At 45.2% G+C, this 27,773-nt stretch overlaps 1 protein-coding gene across 1 annotated transcript in view; it reads right to left on the bottom strand.

Annotated features, from left to right (window-relative positions):
* Nucleotides 1–1,871: 1,871 nt before the first annotated feature.
* Nucleotides 1,872–27,773, bottom strand: part of LOC149463570 (multidrug and toxin extrusion protein 1-like) — a 121,189-nt gene continuing 95,287 nt past the window's right edge. The window contains exons 16-19 of the mRNA XM_089675135.1: nucleotides 26,908–27,040; nucleotides 22,702–22,796; nucleotides 7,422–7,506; nucleotides 1,872–2,722 (exon numbers count right to left, since the gene is read on the bottom strand). Coding sequence (XP_089531261.1) covers nucleotides 2,514–2,722; nucleotides 7,422–7,506; nucleotides 22,702–22,796; nucleotides 26,908–27,040 — 522 coding nt within the window. The 3' untranslated portion in view covers nucleotides 1,872–2,513. The remainder of the gene's footprint in view (nucleotides 2,723–7,421; nucleotides 7,507–22,701; nucleotides 22,797–26,907; nucleotides 27,041–27,773) is intronic.

Raw genomic sequence — 27,773 nt, 5'->3', positions numbered from 1 at the left:
TTTGGTGTTGTGCTATCTGAAAAAGTAGTGCATGCACTATTTTTCCAAGTACTAGTGCATTTCGCATCAGGTTGTCAAATCCTGACCACAGAGGGACATGCAGGAATGCGCACTTTCCTGTGTGAACCGTCCTTATACCACATTACCGAAACTAACACCTTTGCAGCCTTGTCATCAATTTGTAACCTGTATTGTACTGGAGCTGCAATATTTAAGGCATATTTGTTTTTAGACACTAAATTTGATGTAAGAAAAATTGGTTTTAATTTGTATGTACAAATAATGTGTATATTTTAAAAGAACAATTGTGTTGTGCCTTAAAAATCCCACCATGTCAAATGGTTTTCTATTCCAATTAAAAGGGATGTGGCACTCTTTTAGGCCATTTAATTTTTAGTTAGGGCCCAGAGCAAAATTGCATTGGGGGAGGGGGGGGGGTGGGGGGGGAGTAAAGAAAATGTTTGCCCAGGGTCCAAGCAATATTAAAGATAGCCCTGGGAAAGGCTCCACTTTTTCCAGTGATGGCTCATTCCACTAGGTAGCTATTAGCAGGCTTCATTGGCTCAGGTTTGCAAGGCTGCAACCTGGTATTCAGTTCACACTTTTACAAGATTTTACCAAGTAGATGTTAGACCTACTGAGCGCACTGCCTTTGGGCACAGTTTTGTTTTTTTGTTTTTTCAGCCTGCTGTTTGTGTTCTTTTTGGCCTCTTGGTGGTTGCTGTGTCTTCCTCTTCTCATGGGCATTGCTTTACGACATCCCTGTGAGTAAAGAATAATAACTGCTATGCGTCCTGTGATGTACAAAAAAAAAACTGCATTTTTTACTTCCCTTTTAAAATTCTTTTCTTGGAGTACATCATAGGCCACAGATCCCTCCCATCTATTTTGGGAGTTATGGCTTGCTACAAACTGAGGCACCTCCTGTATGGCAGGGGTTATATAGGAGAGGACTTCCTATCTTTTTGCCAACCTGCACTCACTTGTAGGTGACGTGTAACCACTTACAGATGATTGGGCACTGCACAATATGGATCGTCTTTCTCACAATAACCTGTAGCCACTTGTAGGGCTACTCAAGATGCTGTGTTGATAGAAAAAAAATATGGTGTCTCACAGCAATGTAGGGGTGCAGGCTGTCTTGTGCTTAATCCAGAAAGCAGTGAAGTATGAGGGGGCCTCAGCCTTGAGCTCCTCCTAAGCCACGCATTTGATTCATTTTGCCCCACTCACCCTTCCCTCTTCCCAGCAGAAGAGATCACAAGTACCCCTCTGGGGACATTTTACATTGCAGATCACAAGCATGGGGTAATGGGCCAGATGGCCTTACCTCAGCACTTGGCTGAATAGTTTTTTTCATTAAACTTTTTTGTTATCACATGGAAGCTAATAAGCCCTCTATGTGATAGCATGGGGAGGTAACAGGTTCTCTTTAAAGGAAAAACGGGGTCTGTCCGACCCCTAGTCACTGCAAGTAATCAAGCATGATGTATGATTAGCTGCTTCCTTGGCCACTGCATGTAGAAAATGACAGCTCTGAACTCCTAAATGAAGAGCTGTTCTGTGTCCTGTGATGTACCCCAAGGAAAGGATTTTACAAGTATGTCAAAAATCCAGTTTTAGTCACTTAGTCCTTAATCTCAATATAATTGTTTCAAGATACATTTTCTTAGACTGGTGTTTGAACACCCTTCCTCCATCAGTGGGAACTGGCTAGACACATGTTTTTACACATAATAATTTCACTAAACCACCAAAAAATGTTTTTGTCTAATCTGGCAGAAAATATGCTGATTTGATCAGCAGAGCTGTTGACCTTTAGCAATGTTCAATGTGATTTGCCTACATTTACCATGCATGTGAGGACCATGGAGAAAAATATACAGTTTATTTAAAATGCACATGAATTAGCATGTAAAATACATTTCAAGGCAGACTATTTTGTATGTCCAGTAACTACACATTGCCCATTTTTATTAAATTTTTTTTACATGCCTGCTGTTCATTTAGCATTTTTTTGTATATGGAGTTGCGGATCTAATCTCTATCAAGTGTGTGCCTACTTAGTTGTTCCAAGTCAGTGATTTAAGGTATTGGCAAGGAAGGGGTAGGGAAGAGGGTCAACAACAGCCGATGCTTTTTTCATAAGTTTCACTCTGTTGAGACCTGAGTAGAGCAGCAAATCATAACCATTCTGCTGTATTACTAAAGAGGAAGCAGATCCTGCATATGTAATGTGGCTTCCCCCATATACACATATTATCAGAAACTATACTATACATAGGAACATTATTTACAATAAAAGGAATATACAGGCTTTGAAAGTTTTGAATATGATGAATTTAAAGGATCTAATTTATGAAAATGTCTCCTATATGACCTATTGGTGTTGCCCAAAGGTCACCAGTCAGATTTAAGCCTTTTAAGCCCATATTAAAAATTTCAGTTGTAACACGGTTGGTGGCAGTAGAAGAACCAACGCTTTCCTTATAGAAAGCACCATAGTGGTAATGTTAGACACAAAGACGTATTAGGATCCCAATCATTAACACAGCAATAGCTGCAATAAGCACCAGAGATCTTCGCACTATTAGCTCCTTTTTGGAAAAAGTCTTCTTCTGATATGTCGTTTCAGATTGCATTTGCTCATTTTCTATGTTGTCAGGTGTTTCGGCAGTTTCTGTGTCTTTGAATATTCCCATCTTTGACTCCTCTTGAGCATCTGTAAATTAAAAATGAGCTGTTATAAATATAAGACTTTTCTGCACCTTTTTTTCATTTTTTTTTTATAGCGTGTGGAATTAATACCATTCATAAAGTATTCAGACCCCCTTCTTTTTTCAATTTTGTTACTGCAGCACTACCTTCTTAAAGGTTATTTAGTAATTTTTGGGTTTCCTGTCAATCTAGACCTCTTGTTGAAAGCCCAACCTCTGCTGACACCACCATGATCTCGTGACCAGAATAAATCACAACTGTAAAATGGACTCACACACAAGTTAGTGTAAACCAATATGAAGTTTATATTGGAATTAAAGGTAAAGTAATCAAAAAGGACAAAATGACACTGATATATGCTGCAAATATAATCACTGTTGGTAATTGTGAGCAAAAGTAATGACATTCACAGTAAAGCAACAATAACTGTTGGCAGGCCTGCTTTCAAAAATAATCCACTGCCTCCAATTTGAGGGGACTGCTAATTCCCCAGTGAGCAAGAACAACTATCAAAAAACAGGTAAGCTCACTGGGGGTCCTCAGAACTAGATTACAAGGATTAAATGTGAGGTAAAGAAAATTTTTACTGGAAATTGAGCAATATCCCCTACTGTGTCTTCTACGTGCTTGTTGGGGCCCAGTTGGTATGAAGTTGAATTGAGGTGTGGAATATAGTTCCTCAGGATGGTAATACAAGGATAGTGAGGGGGGAAAAAGGGAAGATTTGACACCTTTCCTCTTGGTGGTAGCGATTTAGTGTGGGGTCCCCCTTTAAGGCACTAAACATATGCCAGGTTTGAAGTAATGAATAGTAACAATTGACATAGGTGTCTAGGTACAAAGATAACTCTCTCTGAATATTAAAGGCAAAATGAACAGTAGTAGGAATCCTGTTTTGTTGAAAAAGAAAACTTTTTTTTTCAGTTGGCACTGCTGCATCCTGGCCTGAAACTGTATGTCCTGCGGTCAGCTTGTACGATAAACTGTAATGCAGATGTAGTACAATGGTGACTGGGTGAACTAGGCCGCAAACTGGGGAAACTATATGTAGTATTCATAACTATGTTTAGGTAGATAGCTGAGGTGGCAAAACTGTCAGTATTCACTTGGTTAGTGCGTGCATGGGTCTCTCACTCGATCAAAGTAGCCGGCAGATCGTAGCAGCCTGTTTTTCCCTGCAGAGGGGTCAGTCCATGGATTCTACGGTTCAGACTTGGTGTCCTGTCTGGTCTCCTGCTGTCAGATTGGCCTTCTGGGCAGTGTGGTAGACCAGGTGGTAAGTAAGCTCTTTCCACTCTTCCTCTCTCTCCAACCCTGTCTCCACAGCCTAGTTCAGCACTTCAGCCTTCAACAAACCTCCTTCTCCTTCAGTCTCTTCCCGCACGCTCCTGGCCAATCTCCCAGGCTTGGATATTTATATGCCCCTGCCCACACGCTATCTCTCTTGGGAAATGTAGTCCCTGAACACTCTGCTCACCAGTTGAGTCCTGCTGTACAGGATAAAAGTTCCAGAGGGCTGTTCTGTCCATGTGAGTGCCCCTGAATGACAAGCCACCGCCATCTAATGCCCATCTTAATGTATTGCAAGTAATAACATTTCAATGGGTTGCATTATGTTGCAACCTGATACTACAGTTTAAACTCATTTTTTTTTCTCAACAGTCTACACTCAGTACTCCATAATGACAAAGTGAAAAAATAATTTATTAAAAAGAAAAAACTGGAATATCACATGTACTTGAGTATTCAGATCCTTTACTCAGTACTTTGTTGACGCACCTTTGGCAGCAATTACAGCCTTGAGTTTTTTTGGGTATAATGTGACAAGCTTTGCACACCTGGATTGGGGGATTTTCTGCCATTCTTCTTTGTAAATCCTCTCAAGCTCAGTCAGGTTGGATGAGGACCATCTAGACAGCCATTTTCAGGTCTCTCCAGAGATGTTCAATAGTGTTTAAGACAGGGCTCTGGCTGGGTTACTCTAGGACATTCACAGAGTTGTCCCTAAGCTACACCTGTGTTGTCTTGATTGTATGCTTAGAGCTGTTGTCAAGTTGGAAGGTGAATCTTAAACCAGGTCTGAGGTCCTGAGTGTTGTGGAGCAGGATATCTCTGTACTTTGCTCCATTCAGCTTTCCCTCAACCCTGACCAATCTTGTAATCCCTGCTGCTGAAATACACCCCCACAACATAATGCTGCCACCGCTAAGCTTTACTCTTGGGATGGTATTGGGCAAGTGATGAGCGGTGCCTGGTTTTCTCCAGGCATAACGTTTAGAATTGAGGTCAAACCATTCAATCTTGGTTTCATCAGGCCAGAGATTCTTGTTCCTAGCAGTCTAGAGTCCTTGAGGTGCTTTTTGAAAATTCCAAATGGGTTTTTATGTGTTTTGCACTGAGAAGAGACTTCCATCTAGCCACTCTGCCATAAAGCCTAGACCGATGGAGGGCTGCAATGTTTTTTGTCCTTTTGGAACTTTGTCCCATCTCCATTCAGAATCTCTGGAGCTCAGTCAGAGTGACCATTAGGTTCTTGGTCACCTTTCTTAATAACACCCTTCTCCTCCGGGTTGTGCCAAACATTTTGAGAATTATGGAGGCCACTGTGCTCTTGGAAACCTTCAGTGCAGCAGAATTTTTTCTGTAGCCTTCCCCAGATCTGTGTCTTGTAATAAGCCTGTCTCTGAGCTCTGTAGGCAGGTCCTTTGACCTCATGGCTATTGCTCTGAAACAGTATGCATTGTCACCTGTGAGGCCTTTTATAGAGAGGTGTGTGTCTTTCCAAATTATGCCCAATCAATTTAATTTACCACAGGTGGACTCCAGTCAAGGTGTAGAAACATCTCAGCAACGATCAAAAGAAATGGGAGGCACATGAGGTAAATTTCAAGTGTTTTTGCAAAAGGTCTGCATAATTATGCCAATGTGATGTCTGTTTTTCCATTTTTCATACATTTGAAAACATTTCTAAAAGCACAAGCATCTTTTGTTGAGTGCTGGTCTTTAGCCATCTTCATTGGCCATTGTGGGATGTCATAACTCCTGTCATCCCCTCATGCAGTATACACACACACCAGTATATATACAGTCATGGCCAAAAATATTGGCACCCCCACATTTCTATCAGATAATGCACCACTTCACCCATAAAATTGTTGCAATTACAAATGTTTAGGCATTCTCATGTTTATTTCTTTTGTTTGTATTGGTATGACACAAAACAGTGGAGAAATAAAAAGCCAAATCTGACACATTCAATGCAAAACTTCAAAAATGAACTGGAGAAAATTGGCACCTTCTCAAAATTGTAATAAATAATTGCATTCCAAGTTTGTGATGCCCCTGTAATTTGTAATTAAACTCACTTGTATCAATTAACAGGTGCTGACAATATAGAAATCACACCGGCAACCACCTAAAATGGTGAAAAATGTACTCAACTTTCTGTTGAGTGTCTCTATGTGCCACATAGAACACGGAGAAAAGAAAGAGCAGCAAGGAATTGTCTGAGGATTTGAGAACAAAATTGTGGAAAAGCATGGACAATCTCAAGATTACAAGTTCATCTCCAGAGATCTGAATGTTCTCGTGTCCACTGTGCATGACACTGTCAAGAAGTTTACAGCCCATGGCACTATAGCTAATCTCCCTGGTCGTGGATGAAAGAGAAAAATTGATTAAATATTGCAACAAAGGATTGTTCAAATGGTAGCTAAAGAACCTTAATCAACTTCCCAACAAATTCAAGCTGACCTTCAGGCACAAGGTATAACTGTGTCAGCTCGCTTGATACGTCACCATCTGAATGAAAAGGGACGCTATGATAGGAGACCCAGGAGGTCCCCACTGCTGACACAGAAACAAGAAAAAGCTCAATTGGAGTTTGCCAAAACTTGAGGAAGTCAAAATCTTTTTGGGAGAATGTGCTGTGGACAGATGGAACAAAATTACATCTTTTTGATAAAGCCCATCATTCTACTGTTTTCAGAAAAAGAAATTAGACCTTTAAAGAAAAGAATACAGTCAAACATGTTGGAGATTCACTGATGTTTTGGGGTTGCTTTGCTGCTTCAGGCACTGGATGTCTTGACCATGTACATTGCATTATGAAATCTGAAGACTACCAAAGATTTCTGGGGTGCAATGTATGTCCCAGTGTCAGAAAATAGGGTCTTACAGCAGGACAATGAGCCAAAGCACACGTCAAAAAGCACCCAGAAATGGTTTCAGACAAAGCGCTTGAGAGTACTAAACTGTCCAGCAATGAGTCCAGATTTCAATCCCATAGAGCACCTGTGAAGAGATCTCAAAACAGCAGTTGGGAAAAGGAGCCCTTCCAATCTGAGATACGTAAGAAACTCATTGATGGTTATATGAAGCAATTTATTTCAGTTATTTATCCAAAGGGCGTGCTACCAAGTATTAAATTAAGGGTGCCATTAACTTTGCCCAGTCCATTTTTGAAGTTTTGGAATGTGTCAGATTTGGCTTTTTCCTTTTCCACTTTTTTGTGTCATACCAATACAAAAAAAAAGAAATAAATACATAGTCTAGAGTGGATCTGGAGATGAATTGACATGAATTTACACAACAGTTTGTGCATAGAAAAAACACTAATTTACAGTTTTTTGTGCATAATTTATTTTCTAAAGGTTTTTATATCTAGGGCTGTTTTGGAGGATTGTTTTCCCTATGTTGCTCACCTGTCACAGACGCCCTCTGATACATTGTTGGGTTACTGTTAGTGGACAGCACCATCTGCATCCTCTCCTTAGCTCGGGCCTGTGCCTGCAAGAAGAAAAACGAGTTTGCTGCAAACTCTACAGTGGAACTACAGGCAGAATTAAAAATCAGTCAACTAATTATATCCTGGAAACACACTTAACTGCTAAAATCAGATGAACAGGATGCGCATTGTGGTGCTCAGTACTGCTGGCGCATTGGCAGCTACTGTACGAATGCATTGGGGTGGCAGTCTTAAAGTTTTACTAAACCCACGACAGTAAAAATCAGTCTGTATATGCAGTAAAGCATGCTTGTTATACTCACTGTGGAACCTAAGGGGTTAATCCTCTGCATTGTGTAAAAAGGTTGTTTGATCCTGTCTTCTCAGATTGGGGACAGTAAAATAAGCAGAAGATCAATCTTCCCTTACTGTCCTACATAGTTACATAGTTAATCTGGCTGAAAAAAGACAAAAGTCTATCCAGTTCAACCAAAAAGAAAAAAACTTTATAATCCTATATCCACAGGTGATCCAGAGGAATGCAAAAAACCCAACAAAGCATGATCCAATTTGCTCCTGCTGGGGAAAAAAATATTTCCTGATCCCCCCGAGAGGCAATCGAATATTCCCTGGATCCCTGCTAATAATATTTTCACTGGCAAGAAGTGAGAGGAAATCTTCATCTGAGACTCAGACAGCAGTAAAAAGCGAACACTTTTCTAGCCTCCCCTACTTCATTTACAGAATGATTGTCCTGTACTTCAGTTAGGCCTCGTTCACATAGGGCTTAATATACCTAACCCCTGTGCAAGGCTGTGTTTACCCTCATGGGGATACACAGGTGTTCCAGGCACCACTGTGCAGGCAGTCCCATTGATGCAAATTGGGACACAGTGGCTGCACGGACACAGCCACTGTATCCCAATATGACATACATGGGCTTGAGGGTGTGTGTGTCCCCAAAATCACATTGTCTGCATTTGGGGACAAGCACCCGCACCCACATTGATGTCATATTTGGATATACAGTTGCAAGAAAAAGTATGTGAACCCCTTGGGATTACATGGAGTTTTGCATGAATTGGGCATAAAATGTGCTCTGAACGTCATCTAAGTCACAACAATAGAAGAACACAGTCTGCTGAACATAATACTACACAAACATTAGATGTTGCCATGGTTTAATTTTACATAAGATGTAAACATTCACAGTGCAGGGAGGAAAATGTATGTGAGGCCCTAGCTTAATGACTTCTCCCAGAGCTAATTGGAGCCAGGAGTGAGCCAACCTTGACTCCAATCAGTGTGATGATATTGGATGTGTTGCTGACAGCTGTCCTGCCCTTAAAAAACACACACATGTTTTGGGTTTACTGGTATCAAGAAGCACTGTCTGATGTGAACCATGCCTCGCAGAAAAGAGCTCTCAGAAGACCTACGATCAAGAATTGTTGACTTGCACGAAGCTGGAAAGGGTTACAAAAGTATCTCCAAAAGCCTTGATGTTCATGTGTCCACGGTAAGACAGACTGTCTACAAATGGAGAAAGTTTAGCACTGTTGCTACTCTCCCTAGGCGTGGTCGTCCTGTAAAAATGACTGCAAGAGCACAGCGCAGAATGCTGCATGACATAAAGAAGAATCCCAGAGTGTCAGCTAAAGACCTACAGAAATCTCTGGCACATGCTAACATTTTTGTTGACACATCTACAATAAGGAAAACATTAAACAAGAATGGAGTACATGGGAGGACACCTGTCAGGGATGCGGGTGTGACCAGAGATGTGTGTACTGACAAAGGGAAACACAGGCTCCAGATATGATATAAACAAGACAATTTATTAAGACTAACAATACAAACAAACGCAGTGCACCAAACCCCAAGCTAACACAAATACATACAACAAGGTGAAACAAACCCAAACCTAAACTGGTATAGATACACAGGTACATACACATATAGAGCACAATGTAATCAGGCAGGCCGGGTCGATAACTATCGGGCAGGTAGGTACAGGAGGAGCAGGCGGAGAGAATGGTCAGGGTCACAAGCCAGGGATCAAAACAGGAGAAGTCAGCAGAGGTCAGGATCAGGCAGGGTCGGCAACAAGTCAGACAGGAACAGGAATGCAGGTTACAAGGTACAGGGGCCCATGGAAAAACACCCACCAAGGCACAGACTGCAGGTCTGGCCATCCCTTAAATACACCTGCAATCAGCCCCAGGTGATGGCTAATTGCCGAAGTGAACCTCTGGTTCACCAGGTGGAGCAGCGGGCACCGGGCCCCCAGGCAGGGCGGCAGGCACCGGGCAACCAGGCAGGGTGGCAGGCACCGGGCAACCAGGCGGAGCGGCGGGCACTGGGCCCCCAGGCGGAGCGGCGGGCACCGGGTCACCAGGCAGGGCGGCGGGCACCTGGCCACCAGGCAGGGCGGCGGGCAACGGGCCACCAGGCGGAGCAGCAGGCACCGGGCCACCAGGCGGAGCGGCAGGCACCGGGCCCCCAGGCAGGGCGGCGGGCACCGGGCCACCAGGCGGACCGGCGGGCACCGGGCAACCAGGCAGGGCGGCAGGCACCGGGCCATCTGGCTCGACAGCAGGCATCGGGTCACCAGGTACAACAGCGGGCACCGGGTCATCAAATATTGGATCGTCTTGCTCGACCGCGGGCACCAGGTCATTTGGCTCAACAGCGGGCATCGGGTCACCAGGCACGACAGCGGGCATCGGGTCACCAGGCATCACAGTGGGCACTGGGTCATCAGGCATTGGATCGTCTGGCAAGACTGCGGGCACCGAGTCATCTGGCAAGACGTGGGCACCGAGTCGTCTGGCAAGACTGCGGGCACCGAGTCGTCTGGCAAGACTGCGGGCACCGAGTCAACTGGCAAGACAGCGGGCACCGAGTCAACTGGCAAGACAGCGGGCACCGAGTCATCTGGCATAATAGGATCATCAGGCTGGATCAGTTCATCAGGCTGGGTAGAAACATAATGCTGGGTAAGACATCAGCCCCAGGTGATGGCTAATTGCCGAAGTGAACCTCTGGTTCACCAGGTGGAGCAGCGGGCACCGGGCCCCCAGGCAGGGCGGCAGGCACCGGGCAACCAGGCAGGGCGGCAGGCACCGGGCAACCAGGCGGAGCGGCGGGCACTGGGCCCCCAGGCGGAGCAGCGGGCACCAGGTCACCAGGCAGGGCGGCGGGCACCTGGCCACCAGGCAGGGCGGCGGGCAACGGGCCACCAGGCAGGGCGGCGGGCACCGGGCCACCAGGCGGAGCAGCGGGCACCGGGCCACCAGGCGGAGCAGCAGGCACCGGGCCACCAGGCGGAGCGGCAGGCACCGGGCCCCCAGGCAGGGCGGCGGGCACCGGGCCACCAGGCAGGGCGGCGGGCACCGGGCCACCAGGCGGACCGGCGGGCACCAGGCAACTAGGCAGAGCGGCGGGCACCGGGCAACCAGGCAGGGCGGCAGGCACTGGGCCATCTGGCTCGACAGCAGGCATTGGGTCACCAGGTACAACAGCGGGCACCGGGTCATCAAATATTGGATCGTCTTGCTCGACCGCGGGCACCAGGTCATTTGGCTCAACAGCGGGCATCGGGTCACCAGGCACGACAGCGGGCATCGGGTCACCAGGCATCACAGTGGGCACTGGGTCATCAGGCATTGGATCGTCTGGCAAGACTGCGGGCACCGAGTCATCTGGCAAGACGCGGGCACCGAGTCGTCTGGCAAGACTGCAGGCACCGAGTCGTCTGGCAAGACTGCGGGCACCGAGTCAACTGGCAAGACAGCGGGCACCGAGTCAACTGGCAAGACAGCGGGCACCGAGTCATCTGGCATAATAGGATCATCAGGCTGGATCAGTTCATCAGGCTGGGTAGAAACATCATGCTGGGTAAGACATCAGGCTGCACCACGGAAGGCAGGTTCTCAGATGGGAGGCTGACCGGTTTGGATACTGGCAGGATGGTATTGGTTGGAAAGAACTTTCGCCTTTTCCTGGTTTTAGTTACTGGAGCACTGTAAGTAAGCGCAGGTTTGTAAACGGATGGAGCAGCTGGAGGCAGAGAAGAGCTGGAGGATGGAACAGAGGAGGGAGCAGTTGCTACAGAGGACTTCTTTACAGGGTTGAAGAAAGGATAGGTGCAGCAAGTGGGAGCAGGGGACTGGTATGTGGTAGTTAGCAGAGTATACTGGGCCATCACTGGGGGTGCTGTCGGGGATGCAGGAAGAGTGCCTTGAGCAGAGGAATGATGTTGCAAGCCAACTGAGGCTGGGTGTAACAAATCTGTCCATGTCTGCAGTACTGGTTTAACAAAACTCAGCTTACACCTAGCCTGTCTGATCAAAGACTGCACTGCGTTTATGCAATCCATAAGCACATGTGATGGACATGCTGCATAGTGCTCATGGAAACAATCTGGATCATCCTCCAACAACCATACCAGTGATTCCACTTGATCCACACTAAATGGGGGAAAAAAGTCATCCCTGCTTTCAGGGGTACAGGACCGAGCCAACTCGGCACAAACCTGGATCAATGGCTGCACCTCAGAAAACTCTGTGCCCTCATCAACTAGACAATGAGCGATCCTTATACACTCTAGCAGTTGATCCCGGGGATACTCCTTCAGAGTCTGATAAGCATAGTCTTTGTCATCAAACACTAGCAGAGATAAATATACCACCTCATCAAGATCCATCCTTCCCAGCAACAATAAGCCAAGATGGCCTCCCTGTGCAGCCACTATTGGTCAGGTTTAGGGCCTTGGTGTAATGTCAGAGATGCGGGTGTGACCAGAGATGTGTGTACTTACACTGGGAAACACAGGCTCCAGATATGGTATAAACAAGACAATTTATTAAGACTAACAATACAAACATAAACGCAGTGCACCAAACTCCAAGTTAACACAAATACATACAACAAGGTGAAACAAACCCAAACCTAAACTAGTATAGATACACAGGTACATACACATATAGAGCACAATGTAATCAGGCAGGCCGGGTCGATAACTATCGGGCAGGTAGGTACAGGAGGAGCAGGCGGAGAGAATGGTCAGGGTCACAAGCCAGGGATCAAAACAGGAGAAGTCAGCAGAGGTCAGGATCAGGCAGGGTCGGCAACAAGTCAGAAAGGAACAGGAACAGGAATGCAGGTTACAAGGTACAGGGGCCCATGGAAAAACACCCACCAAGGCACAGACTGCAGGTCTGGCCATCCCTTAAATACACCTGCAATCAGCCCCAGGTGATGGCTAATTGCCGAAGTGAACCTCTGGTTGTTGTGAACACCCGCTGGCCAGCCCTGGTACTGCAGCCCACAAGGCAGGTGAGTCCCACCACTATTGGCAAGTCCATTCCTGACAACACCAAGGAGGAAACCATTGCTGTCCAAAAAGAATATTGCAGAACGTTTGAAGTTTTGCACTACTGGCAAAATATACTGTGGACAGATGAAACCAAGACTGAGTTGTTTGGGAAGAACACACAACACTATGTGTGGAGAAAAAAAGGCACAGCACACCAACATCAAAATCTCATCCCCACTGTAAAACATGGCAGAGGGAGCATCATGGTTTGGGGCTGCTTTGCTGCCTCAGAGCCTGGACGGATTGTTGTCATTGATGGGAAAATGAATTCCAGAGTTTATCAAGACATTTTGCAGGAAAATGTACGACCATCTGTCCGCCAACTGAAGCTCCGCAGAGGATGGGTGATGCAACAGGACAATGACCCAAAGCATACAAGTAATTCAACAAATCAATGGCTGCAACAGCACAGAATACTCCTTCTGGAGTGGCCCAGTCAGAGTCCTGACCTCAACCCGATTGAAATGCTGTGGCATGACCTTAAGAGAGCGATTCACACCAGACATCCCAAGAATATTGCTACACTGAAACAGTTTTGTGAAGAGGAGTGGTCCAAAATTACTCCAGATCGTTGTGCAGGTCGGATCTGCAACTACAGGAAACGTTTGGTTGAGGTTATTGCTGCCAAAGGAGGGTCAACCAGTTATTAAGTCCAAAGGTTCACATACTTTTTCCTCCCTGCACTGTGAATGTTTACATGTTATGTGCAATTAAACCATGGCAACTGTTACGGATCCGCCAGGTGGCACCTCTGGCAGCCCACTAGGCGGAATCACCCGGAGCGTGGGGTCTAAGTCCCGGTCTGCGTTTTCACCAGGGCCCCTGATGGTGGGGATGGACTTGGAGCAGAACCAGGACCAGGTCACGACCTCCGAGCAATACCACCCGTGGCAGAGGGAGCCTCCGTGGATAGAAGTAGGACAGAGTAGAGTCAGATGTGAGGAGGCCGGCAGGACCTGGCAGGATAAACCGGCGGTTGTCACCGTGGGAAATGGCGTGGTACCGAGACAGTAGGCAGAGAGTGGTCAGGTCGCACGCTGGGTCAGTTACCGGGGTCAGTCCGCAGAATGGTCAAACAAGCCGGGGGTCGGGACAGGAGAAGGCAGCGTAGTCAGGGACAATCCGGGTCAATCACAGGGGAAGGCAGCGTAGTCAGATAATCCGGGTCAGGGCAGGAGCAGGCAGAACGTCAAACAATCCGGGTCACAATCACAGGAAACACAGGTATCAGATCAGACCTTGCGGCGATTTGTGACAGTGCAGGGCATCTTTAAATATCGCGCCCTGCACTGCCATTGGCCGCCCAGGACGCGCCCCCGGGCTGTCATTGGTCGCCCGAGGCGCGCCCACGGCTCCTACTGTGCATGCGCGGCCTCCTGTCAGCCACGGCCCGCCGGGATCTGGTGCCTGCGTCCCGGCGTGAGCCGCCGCTATTGCGCATGCGCCGGGGACGGAGCCGCGGCGGACCCTGACAGCGACATCTAATGTTTGTGTAGTATTATGTTCAGCAGACTGTGTTCTTCTATTGTTGTGACTTAGATGACGTTCAGAGCACATTTTATGCCCAATTCATGCAAAACTCCACGTAATCCCAAGGGGTTCACATACTTTTTCTTGCAACTGTAGCGGCTGTGTCCATGCAGTCACTGTGTCCCAATTGGCATCAATGGGAAATATCCCTAATGGAATAGAGAGGGAATAGAAAACTGATAGAATTCTGACCATTACCTACTATATACATGTAACAGGCTCCTTGTACAAGAGGATTCAGAAGGAATCACATGATGAGCAGTCAGTCCTTTCTCTCTCTCTCCTATTTGTAAAACCTGGGCATTCTGCCAAGTTCATGACTCATCCACTACACAGCAAAGAACGCTGGGAGGGGGAGGAAGCAGGAAGTGAAGGAGAGAACAGAGAGACAGGAGGCTGGAGAAAAGACAGGGACATGTGGAGCCCGTCCAAGCAGAGGAGGAGGCACTACAGCACCCAGCGCGGATAGAGGGACCCTGCTGTGTGTTCAGAGTCTGGTGAGCTGTCCCCCTGGAGAGAGTAAGACACACCATTTACACTTTGCATATAGACTGGGACATCCGCACCCCACTGCTGGGATCTCACCCATCCGGGGCCCTGTGCAAGCCACAGATCCTCCTGCCTGCTTTGTCCCTCACCACCAGTGTAATTGAGACTGTCTGCCCCGGGGACTGACACATACTGGGAGATTGCATACTGCGACTGCCCCTGGTCTTGGGGTGCTTTGTGTTGCGTTTAGACACTGAGGTTGGACCCTCTCAGCCCAGAAACCTAGTGAAATTGGATGTAACCCACACCAGCTGAAACTCCAAAGAAGCCTTCAGCTGCTATTTACTTCATTGTAAGGACTAAACGTGCACCAACTAGAGCTCCACCGTTACAAGGACTGCAGTGGGGGAATCTGGCTTAGTAGCTTTATTAGAGGTACCTCTTTATTGCATTCTGTTCTGACTCTGAGGTGATTTTTGGCTAACGCCCCTCAGAAGCAGAATCATACCCCGGTGTGGGTAATACATTTCATTGATAGAGTATAAGTAAGTTTATTTGTTTGATATCAGTTGTATTCTGCTTAAAGTGCGACTCTGCCATCCGGAGACTCTTGGCTGTGAAGCCCTCTAGTGGCAGACCAAATTTACTGCATTGCATAAAAGAAGAAAAGTAAGTTTGGAAGTTGAAAGGGGAACCCCACCCCTCTGCACTGCATTTCATTCTCCATAAAATTGTTCTTGTTTCATTTAACCCTGTGTCAGCAAATTTCTTGGCGGGGTATTTGCTATTCATTACCAGTTGTGCCAGAGGGATTGGGTTTGCTTAGGGTTGGATCTATTGAGCGCAGGACCCATAATATATTCCAGCTTGTCCCAAGGGGCAGTGCTACATACAAACAAGAAATGCATTTAAATCCAGTGCAGCCATGTTTAGAAGACCTCTTGGTTGTTCAGCTATTTTTTACTTATGATTCTGTCTTGTGCAATCTCCCTATGTCAAGATAAGAGTGGAAGAACTAAGGAACAGAGTGGGACCAAGGAACACTCAGTCTGAACTTTTAGTTTATGGCCAGTAAGAAAATAAGAAAAACTGCCAAAAATAAGGGCACACTAACCCTGTACACTGTGGTAACACAACGTGTCTTCATGGACTACGATGCACTGCGGTAACACAACGTGTCTTCATGGACTACGATGCACTGCGGTACCACAACGGGGTTTATTTACTAAAGCTGGAGAGTCCAAAATCAGACTCCCTTCTGCATAGAAACCAATCAGCTTCCAGGTTTCATTGCCAAAGCTTCATTGAACAAGCTGAGGTTAGAAGCTGATTGGTTTCTATGCAGAAGGGAGTCTGATTTTGGACTCTCCAGCTTTAGTAAATAAACCCCAACGTGTCTTCATGGACTACGATGCACTGCGGTAACACAACGTGTCTTCATGGACTACGATGCACTGCGGTAACACAACGTGTCTTCATGGGGACTATGATACACTGTGGTAACACAACGTGTCTTCATGGACTACGATGCACTGCGGTAACACAAAGTGTCTTTATGGACTATTATGCACTGCGGAAACACATCGTGTCTTCATGGACTATGATGCACTGTGGTACCACAACGTGTCTTCATGGACTATGATGCACTGCGGTACAACAACGTGTCTTCATGGACTAAGATGTACTGCGGTAACACAAAGGGGTTTATTTACTAAAGCTGGAGAGTCCAAAATCAGACTCCCTTCTGCATAGATTTTGGACTCTCCAGCTTTAGTAAATAAACCCCAAAGTGTCTTTATGGACTACGATGCACTGCGGTACCACAACGTGTCTTCATGGACTACGATGCACTGCGGTACCACAACGTGTCTTCATGGACTACGATGCACTGCGGTACCACAACGTGTCTTCATGGACTACGATGCACTGCGGTAACACAAAGTGTCTTTATGGACTATTATGCACTGCGGAAACACAACGTGTCTTCATGGACTATGATGCACTGCGGTACCACAACGTGTCTTCATGGACTATGATGCACTGCGGTACCACAACGTGTCTTCATGGACTATGATGCACTGTGGTACCACAACGTGTCTTCATGGACTATGATGCACTCCGTTAACACAACATGTCTTCATGGACTACGATGCACTGCGGTACCACAACGTGTCTTCATGGACTATGATGCACTCCGTTAACACAACATGTCTTCATGGACTACGATGCACTGTGGTACCACAAGGTGTCTTCATGGACTAAGATGCACTGCGGTAACACAGCGTGTCTTCATGGACTATGATGCACTGCGTTAACACAATGTGTCTTCATGGACTACGATGCACTGCGGTAACACAACATGTCTTCATGGACTACGATGCACTGCGGTAACACAACGTGTCTTCATGGACTATGATGCACTGCGTTAACACAACGTGTCTTCATGGACTACGATGCACTGCGGTAACACAAAGGGGTTTATTTACTAAAGCTGGAGAGTCCAAAATCAGACTCCCTTCTGCATAGAAACCAATCAGCTTCTAACCTCAGCTTCTTTAATGAAGCTTTGGCAATGAAACCTGGAAGCTGATTGATTTCTATCGGCTCATGAGCGGACTTTTTATCGGTAAAACGATTGGCCGATTTGCCCATCATTTCCGGGAATATCGGCCAATCGTCAAAATCGGTTGTGAATTTTCCAACTGGCCGATAAAAAAATTGTTCCAAAAACCTGAAAAATGGCCGACCAATTAACCCACTAACAGTGTGAAAATCGGCCGATTTTTTACCCAGTTCTGGCCGGCATTATTATGTAACCGCTGTAGTCTGACAGTAGTTGGAGGTCAACGGCAGTTCCAAATGCCACCACTGTAGTCTGACAGTAGTTGGAGGTCAATGGCAGTTCACAGTGCCACCGCTACATCTGGAATGTCTGGTGTGAATCGCTCTCTTAAGGTCATGCCACAGCATTTCAATCGGGTTGAGGTCAGGACTCTGACTGGGCCACTCCAGAAGGAGTATTCTGTGCTGTTGCAGCCATTGATTTGTTGAATTACTTGTATGCTTTGGGTCATTGTCCTGTTGCATCACCCATCCTCTGCAGAGCTTCAGTTGGCGGACAGATGGTCGTACATTTTCCTGCAAAATGTCTTGATAAACTCTGGAATTCATTTTCCCATCAATGACAACAATCCGTCCAGGCTCTGAGGCAGCAAAGCAGCCCCAAACCATGATGCTCCCTCTGCCATGTTTTACAGTGGGGATGAGATTTTGATGTTGGTGTGCTGTGCCTTTTTTTCTCCACACATAGTGTTGTGTGTTCTTCCCAAACAACTCAATCTTGGTTTCATCTGTCCACAGTATATTTTGCCAGTAGTGCAAAACTTCAAACGTTCTGCAATATTCTTTTTGGACAGCAATGGTTTCCTCCTTGGTGTTGTCAGGAATGGACTTGCCAATAGTGGTGGGACTCACCTGCCTTGTGGGCTGCAGTACCAGGGCTGGCCAGCGGGTGCTCACAACAACCAGAGGTTCACTTCGGCAATTAGCCATCACCTGGGGCTGATTGCAGGTGTATTTAAGGGATGGCCAGACCTGCAGTCTGTGCCTTGGTGGGTGTTTTTCCATGGGCCCCTGTACCTTGTAACCTGCATTCCTGTTCCTGTTCCTTTCTGACTTGTTGCCGACCCTGCCTGATCCTGACCTCTGCTGACTTCTCCTGTTTTGATCCCTGGCTTGTGACCCTCACCATTCTCTCCGCCTGCTCCTCCTGTACCTACCTGCCCGATAGTTATCGACCCGGCCTGCCTGATTACATTGTGCTCTATATGTGTATGTACCTGTGTATCTATACTAGTTTAGGTTTGGGTTTGTTTCACCTTGTTGTATGTATTTGTGTTAACTTGGAGTTTGGTGCACTGCGTTTATGTTTGTATTGTTAGTCTTAATAAATTGTCTTGTTTATACCATATCTGGAGCCTGTGTTTCCCAGTGTAAGTACACACATCTCTGGTCACACCCGCATCTCTGACATTACACCAAGGCCCTAAACCTGACCAATAGTGGCTGCACAGGGAGGCCATCTTGGCTTATTGTTGCTGGGAAGGATGGATCTTGATGAGGTGGTATATTTATCTCTGCTAGTGTTTGATGACAAAGACTATGCTTATCAGACTCTGAAGGAGTATCCCCGGGATCAACTGCTAGAGTGTATAAGGATCGCTCATTGTCTAGTTGATGAGGGCACAGAGTTTTCTGAGGTGCAGCCATTGATCCAGGTTTGTGCCGAGTTGGCTCGGTCCTGTACCCCTGAAAGCAGGGATGACTTTTTTCCCCCATTTAGTGTGGATCAAGTGGAATCACTGGTATGGTTGTTGGAGGATGATCCAGATTGTTTCCATGAGCACTATGCAGCATGTCCAGCACATGTGCTTATGGATTGCATAAACACAGTGCAGTCTTTGATCCCAAGGGGTTCACATACTTTTTCTTGCAACTGTAGCGGCTGTGTCCATGCAGTCACTGTGTCCCAATTGGCATCAATGGGAAATATCCCTAATGGAATAGAGAGGGAATAGAAAACTGATAGAATTCTGACCATTACCTACTATATACATGTAACAGGCTCCTTGTACAAGAGGATTCAGAAGGAATCACATGATGAGCAGTCAGTCCTTTCTCTCTCTCTCCTATTTGTAAAACCTGGGCATTCTGCCAAGTTCATGACTCATCCACTACACAGCAAAGAACGCTGGGAGGGGGAGGAAGCAGGAAGTGAAGGAGAGAACAGAGAGACAGGAGGCTGGAGAAAAGACAGGGACATGTGGAGCCCGTCCAAGCAGAGGAGGAGGCACTACAGCACCCAGCGCGGATAGAGGGACCCTGCTGTGTGTTCAGAGTCTGGTGAGCTGTCCCCCTGGAGAGAGTAAGACACACCATTTACACTTTGCATATAGACTGGGACATCCGCACCCCACTGCTGGGATCTCACCCATCCGGGGCCCTGTGCAAGCCACAGATCCTCCTGCCTGCTTTGTCCCTCACCACCAGTGTAATTGAGACTGTCTGCCCCGGGGACTGACACATACTGGGAGATTGCATACTGCGACTGCCCCTGGTCTTGGGGTGCTTTGTGTTGCGTTTAGACACTGAGGTTGGACCCTCTCAGCCCAGAAACCTAGTGAAATTGGATGTAACCCACACCAGCTGAAACTCCAAAGAAGCCTTCAGCTGCTATTTACTTCATTGTAAGGACTAAACGTGCACCAACTAGAGCTCCACCGTTACAAGGACTGCAGTGGGGGAATCTGGCTTAGTAGCTTTATTAGAGGTACCTCTTTATTGCATTCTGTTCTGACTCTGAGGTGATTTTTGGCTAACGCCCCTCAGAAGCAGAATCATACCCCGGTGTGGGTAATACATTTCATTGATAGAGTATAAGTAAATTTATTTGTTTGATATCAGTTGTATTCTGCTTAAAGTGCGACTCTGCCATCCGGAGACTCTTGGCTGTGAAGCCCTCTAGTGGCAGACCAAATTTACTGCATTGCATAAAAGAAGAAAAGTAAGTTTGGAAGTTGAAAGGGGAACCCCACCCCTCTGCACTGCATTTCATTCTCCATAAAATTGTTCTTGTTTCATTTAACCCTGTGTCAGCAAATTTCTTGGCGGGGTATTTGCTATTCATTACCAGTTGTGCCAGAGGGATTGGGTTTGCTTAGGGTTGGATCTATTGAGCGCAGGACCCATAATATATTCCAGCTTGTCCCAAGGGGCAGTGCTACATACAAACAAGAAATGCATTTAAATCCAGTGCAGCCATGTTTAGAAGACCTCTTGGTTGTTCAGCTATTTTTTACTTATGATTCTGTCTTGTGCAATCTCCCTATGTCAAGATAAGAGTGGAAGAACTAAGGAACAGAGTGGGACCAAGGAACACTCAGTCTGAACTTTTAGTTTATGGCCAGTAAGAAAATAAGAAAAACTGCCAAAAATAAGGGCACACTAACCCTGTACACTGTGGTAACACAACGTGTCTTCATGGACTACGATGCACTGCGGTAACACAACGTGTCTTCATGGACTACGATGCACTGCGGTACCACAACGGGGTTTATTTACTAAAGCTGGAGAGTCCAAAATCAGACTCCCTTCTGCATAGAAACCAATCAGCTTCCAGGTTTCATTGCCAAAGCTTCATTGAACAAGCTGAGGTTAGAAGCTGATTGGTTTCTATGCAGAAGGGAGTCTGATTTTGGACTCTCCAGCTTTAGTAAATAAACCCCAACGTGTCTTCATGGACTACGATGCACTGCGGTAACACAACGTGTCTTCATGGACTACGATGCACTGCGGTAACACAACGTGTCTTCATGGGGACTATGATACACTGTGGTAACACAACGTGTCTTCATGGACTACGATGCACTGCGGTAACACAAAGTGTCTTTATGGACTATTATGCACTGCGGAAACACATCGTGTCTTCATGGACTATGATGCACTGTGGTACCACAACGTGTCTTCATGGACTATGATGCACTGCGGTACAACAACGTGTCTTCATGGACTAAGATGTACTGCGGTAACACAAAGGGGTTTATTTACTAAAGCTGGAGAGTCCAAAATCAGACTCCCTTCTGCATAGAAACCAATTAGCTTCTAACCTCAGCTTGTTCAATGAAGCTTTGGCAATGAAACCTGGAAGCTGATTGGTTTCTATGCAGAAGGGAGTCTGATTTTGGACTCTCCAGCTTTAGTAAATAAACCCCAAAGTGTCTTTATGGACTACGATGCACTGCGGTACCACAACGTGTCTTCATGGACTACGATGCACTGCGGTACCACAACGTGTCTTCATGGACTACGATGCACTGCGGTACCACAACGTGTCTTCATGGACTACGATGCACTGCGGTAACACAAAGTGTCTTTATGGACTATTATGCACTGCGGAAACACAACGTGTCTTCATGGACTATGATGCACTGCGGTACCACAACGTGTCTTCATGGACTATGATGCACTGTGGTACCACAACGTGTCTTCATGGACTATGATGCACTGTGGTACCACAACGTGTCTTCATGGACTATGATGCACTCCGTTAACACAACATGTCTTCATGGACTATGATGCACTGTGGTACCACAAGGTGTCTTCATGGACTAAGATGCACTGCGGTAACACAGCGTGTCTTCATGGACTATGATGCACTGCGTTAACACAATGTGTCTTCATGGACTACGATGCACTGCGGTAACACAACATGTCTTCATGGACTACGATGCACTGCGGTAACACAACGTGTCTTCATGGACTATGATGCACTGCGTTAACACAACGTGTCTTCATGGACTACGATGCACTGCGGTAACACAAAGGGGTTTATTTACTAAAGCTGGAGAGTCCAAAATCAGACTCCCTTCTGCATAGAAACCAATCAGCTTCTAACCTCAGCTTCTTTAATGAAGCTTTGGCAATGAAACCTGGAAGCTGATTGATTTCTATCGGCTCATGAGCGGACTTTTTATCGGTAAAACGATTGGCCGATTTGCCCATCATTTCCGGGAATATCGGCCAATCGTCAAAATCGGTTGCGAATTTTCCAACTGGCCGATAAAAAAATTGTTCCAAAAACCTGAAAAATGGCCGACCAATTAACCCACTAACAGTGTGAAAATCGGCCGATTTTTTACCCAGTTCTGGCCGGCATTATTATGTAACCGCTGTAGTCTGATAGTAGTTGGAGGTCAACGGCAGTTCCAAATGCCACCACTGTAGTCTGACAGTAGTTGGAGGTCAATGGCAGTTCACAGTGCCACCGCTACATCTGGAATGATAGCTAGAAAAATCTTACCTCTTGAGAGGCCTTATCCCAGTCAATCCGGAATACGAAGGTCAGGAAGCCAATACATTGTAAGAATGCACACAGGAGAGCGCCAAGCCAAAACCCTGGGTGAAAATAATGTCTGATTATCTGGGAACAGGCAGTGATGATTTTGGCAATACAGCTTATGTTTTCTTCATTCTGTGCTTTTTTTATTTCATCATTTCCAGAGCTTAAAATCTCTACTAAGATCTAATTGTCTCTAAACGTCCTCACAACTGGGAGAAAGACGAGTCTTTCTGTGAACGAAGCTCATTTGTCTTGGTGTCACATTCCAGTTACATTTACAACAATTGGATATTTGTTTGATATTTTAGCCAATCCCCCTCAGCATGTCTTATCTGAGTTGATGTAAACTGGGGATGTGCGGGGCCCAACTCCCATGATGCAATGAGAACATTTTCTGCTCTTCTGCTGTACGTTCATAGACATAATGCTGAGAGGGACACATATTGTATTTGCAGTTTTACAATTTCTTCTAGTACACACATTATGCTCACACATTGGGTAGTTGTAGGTGGCTGTACCCTACACATATCAGAACCCTGCATGCATGAAGCTGCATTCATTGCTTCCCGCGCGCCTTACACCTGTGTATACCTTGCAGAGCACAGAACCACATCCTATTAACCCCTTGTACTACATTTGCCAATATCTGAAATGAGCTCACACACAGCAATTAAAAGGAGAAAGAGGTTCTTTCCCTATTCTATGAAAATAATTTTTATTTCTGCCTGTGTTTCTGGTACTGCCTCCATATCCAATACTTCTGGGTATGTCGTATATCATGTACCCACAACCCGCTATGTCAATATAGGACACAGTAGTGACTTAGAGATTGGTTGAAGGAACCACAATATCTGATACATCTGCAAATATGGAATAGCAGTAGAACAGATCAAAGACTGAAAGTATAACTAAAGGCAAATCTTTAGATTTGGATAGAGTGGAGGGGGATTAGAACACCTGTCAGGTTTTGTTGCTGTCTGTACCCTTGTTAACCACTTGCCCTCCAGAGGATTTACCCCCCTTCCTGACCAGACCATTTTTTGCGTTACGGCGCTGCGTTACTTTAACTGACAATTGAGTGGTCATACAACACTGCACCCACATTAAAGTTACATCCTTTTTTCCCACGAATAGAGCTTTCTTTCGGTGGTAGTTGATCGCCTGTGCGGTTTTTATTTTTTGCGCTATAAAAAAAAAAAAATCAACAATTTTCAGAAAAAAAAATATTTTTGAATTCTTGCTATTAAAAAAGGAAAAAAAAAATCAAATTTTGTCATACATTTAGGCCAAAATGTATTCTGCTACTTGTCTTTGCTAAAAAAAATCCCAATATGTGTAAATTAATTGGTTTACATGAAGTTAGCGTTTACAATTGGTGATATATATACTGGGATTTTTTGTTTTTTTACTAGTAATGCCAGCGACTGCAGGACTGTGGCAGGCATTCTGACACTGGGGGAAATTGACTTGGTGTCACTGACATCCAGAGTGACACCAATACAATGATCAGTGCTAACAAAAAGCACTGAAACTGTACTAATGGCACTGGGCATGAAAGGGTTAACATGTGGGGCGATCAAAAGGTTAACTGTGTGCCGGTTTACATAATGTTCTGTGTTTGTCCTTCATTATAAGCACACTGCTTTGCATGGCTGTGCTGCGCACAGCCATGCTGAGCAGTGTGCAGGAGCTGACAGGGAGGAGAACTGTTTTGTCTACTAACAGTTCTTCCCTCCCCCTTACCCCCCATCAGAGATTCTAGGCAATCACTGGGTACTGGCGAGTAATCACAAGGACCCAGTGATTGACAGCCACGTTCGCGAATGGCGGTGCAGTAGGGCAAGTGGACGTTTTGTGCGTGTCCCCTACCCATAAATGCAAAATCACATATATACGTGATTTTGTGCACAGCTGCCGCCCTGTAGCAGTATTTCTGCTATGGGCAGAGCTAAAGCGGTTAAGGAGATCCACTCTCTCTGTTTGTTCTGTTTACCATTATCATTGAAATTGAAAGTAAAAGAAATTCCTAAATTTTGGGTTGTCCCCAGAAAAGTAATATAGGGGAAATCTTCCAATGAGGACACTAGTTCTGGTGACCTGGGGTCTCCAGAGATTTCCTTCCACTTCCCGTTTGACTATGGGACAGGAAGTAAAGAGAAATCTCCAAAATAGGACACAGATGTTGAAACAAAAATCTGACAGGGGTTATAACCATCCTTACTCTATCCAAAGTGAAAAAAAAAATTGCCTATGGTTCTACTGACCTGACTCTTCTCGGCCAGTGATGAGGTCATTTTTGTCTTAAATTGTGTTTATTGAAGATAAATTGTAAATGTACATATACACAGTACAGTTAGCTCATGTAACAAGGTACAATGATACAGTTCAACAAGAAATTGAGTCTATTTTGTCAAAACAACAAGGAAAGATCAACATGGAAACTCATCTATAAAGCAGTAGTCTACAAGGAAGGATTCTCCCAAACAAATGGTCGGGATTCAAGTTTTTAAATTGAGAACAGGTATAGGAAGACTAAGGTAGGGGGAAAAAGAGAAGGGAAGCTGGGGTGGGTCAAGGTGAACCTCAGGGTTTGCCCAGGACATCTGTCAACTTCAGCAATGGGAATGTTAGCATCTTTAGAGGTAAAGCAGTTGTCAATAAAAATTTGCCAGTAGAAAATGGTATACCCGGGGGTGTTTTGAGAGCCCGTCTGGCTCCAAATTAAGAGAGCTTAGATGGTTGATCAGGCAACCAAACAATGGTGTCAACATGTCATATAGTGAGATGTTCATTTTAAGCCTGACCCCATTTAATGTCTACAGACTTTCCTATACAGTAAAAGAAGCTATCACTATGTGTATAATGGGTATTGTAAAGACTCCATCTATAACTGGATCTGACTTTAATCTTCATTTATAGTGGATAGAGTTGAGCCAATTGTACCTGGGTTTGGCTCACAAAATATTCACCAAATAGCTCACAAGTTTTGAATGTTAATTCAAACTCCATCGAAGTCAATGGAAGCCCAAATCTTTCCAATCAATTCTGACTATTTTGAAGGCAATGAATTGTCAAATAATGGAGGCTTGGCACTGCCAGGATAAACAAAACAGAGTTTAAAAAAATAAAATGTTGTGGGGCTTAAAACGTTAAAAATGAAAGTTTTGTGGGGTGTGAAATATTCAAAATGAAATATTCCTTTAAAAAACAAAGGTTGTGGGATGCCTCCAGCTTTCCTGTGAAGTGACATATCTGTAGGATATTTACAATGTACGAAAGCAAAACTGAAATTTACAGTACAAAGAAAAAAATGCTGTTTAAATTGTTGGTAAATTACATTTCCTTACAAGCTTGTTTTTATTAATAAAAATGGCATGGGGACCCTACAACAAATAATTATCAGACCCTTAAGGATTTGGAGGGACCTTTGGGATCCAGGAGGGAAATGTAAATTACCAGCAAGTGTTTTTTTTCTTTCTAAACTGTCACTGTCACTTTTGCACCTACAGCAAAAAAACCCAAAAAACGGTGGCCCATCCCCCCAAAAAAATCATGCCAGAACCCTTATTCCTGATGAGGATCAGTTATGGATTTTAAGGGGGAACCCCCACATAAACTATGCAAAAAAATATGTTGTGGGGTTCATTCAGACCCCTTGTGTATGGCCAGCTTAACTAAACATATTCAGGTACTTTACTACCTTTGGTCCAAAAACAGAAGACTCCAGTAACCTTAGCGCCCTAGTTACACAATACACAGTAAAAACAAAGACCTGTTTTAAAGCAAATGTAGAGAAATATACCTTCCCTTAATGATCTCTCTCTTTGCACTATCACAATTCAATATGCATTGTGTAGTGTTCAAATTGTTTGACCATATATTCGCTGGGGCACAATAGTGGTCATATTTATAATGCGATGAAGGTGATTTTGACCATATATTCACTAGTGGTGAGTCAGTCACTGTCATTTAACACATATACACCAGGAAGATTCATCTGCAGTGATCATTTGGTGTATGTCAGACTAACAGCTTTATAAATATTCATCTTTGTATACAAAAAGGTTGTTTGTGATGTTGGAGCTTGGTGTCATCCTTTAGAACTGGTAGAGCTTTAGCTTGATTGCATAATCTGATTGTAAGCTATATGGACAGGTAAAAACTTACCGATTATGCCAATCTTGGCTGCAAACATCAGTGAGACAGCCACGGGCAGACAGATAACATAGTAGCCAACAGCGTGAAATATGGCTCCTATCTTCTGCTTTCCAGTGCCACGGAGGATTCCACCACATGTGGCCTGCAAAAGGCAGAAAACCTGTTATGCATCCCCCCAAATAATTAGTTACCAGCATACATGTTTTGGCTACTCTTTGTGGAGATGGAGGAAATTAGGTATTTTAAGTTCCAGGATCTCCAGATCAACAGTACATAGTATTTTCATTTTGTGACAGAGAGCAAATACTTGGTAAAAGGACATCCCCATCTAACCATTGAAAGGGAGAATAACATATAAAGGGCAACAGGGATACAAGGTTTCATCTATTAAAGTGTTTCTCAACCTTCTTTCAGTCAAGGCACCCTTTAAAATTATGGACAGTCTTGAGGCACCCCATTATAAAATGGGGTGCCTCAAGACTGTCCATCATTCTAAAAGGGCACCTTATTCTAAAATGTGTAAAACTATTCTAATAGATTTATATTACACAGCAACATCCACACATGTAGGACACCCACTGGAGGTGATTTATTCTTCCAAAGCAAATACACTTTTGCACACTGATACTGAGTAGTATTCCAGTCTTCTTCCGCAGTTTTTCTCCTTCACTGAGCTAATGTGACCCCAGCACTGATGTAGAGGGGCACGGGAGGGATAAACTAGGATGCTGTGCAGACAACTGACATCCTCCTTATCAACAGATGATGTCATTGGTTCTCACAATGAAAACCTGTGGCTTTGTGTAACTAAAAGGCAGGCTTGTTCCACCCGCTGACTTGTACACAAGTTTTGGCCAATTTTTAGACATTTTGCC

The sequence above is a fragment of the Staurois parvus genome, unplaced genomic scaffold, assembly GCF_062004578.1.
Source record: "Staurois parvus isolate SC_StPar_1 unplaced genomic scaffold, SC_StPar_1.0 ptg000154l, whole genome shotgun sequence".
In the NCBI taxonomy this organism is placed as follows: domain Eukaryota; kingdom Metazoa; phylum Chordata; class Amphibia; order Anura; family Ranidae; genus Staurois; species Staurois parvus.
Note: the sequence above shows the minus strand (reverse complement) of the source record. Positions and strands in the feature narration are given on the sequence as shown.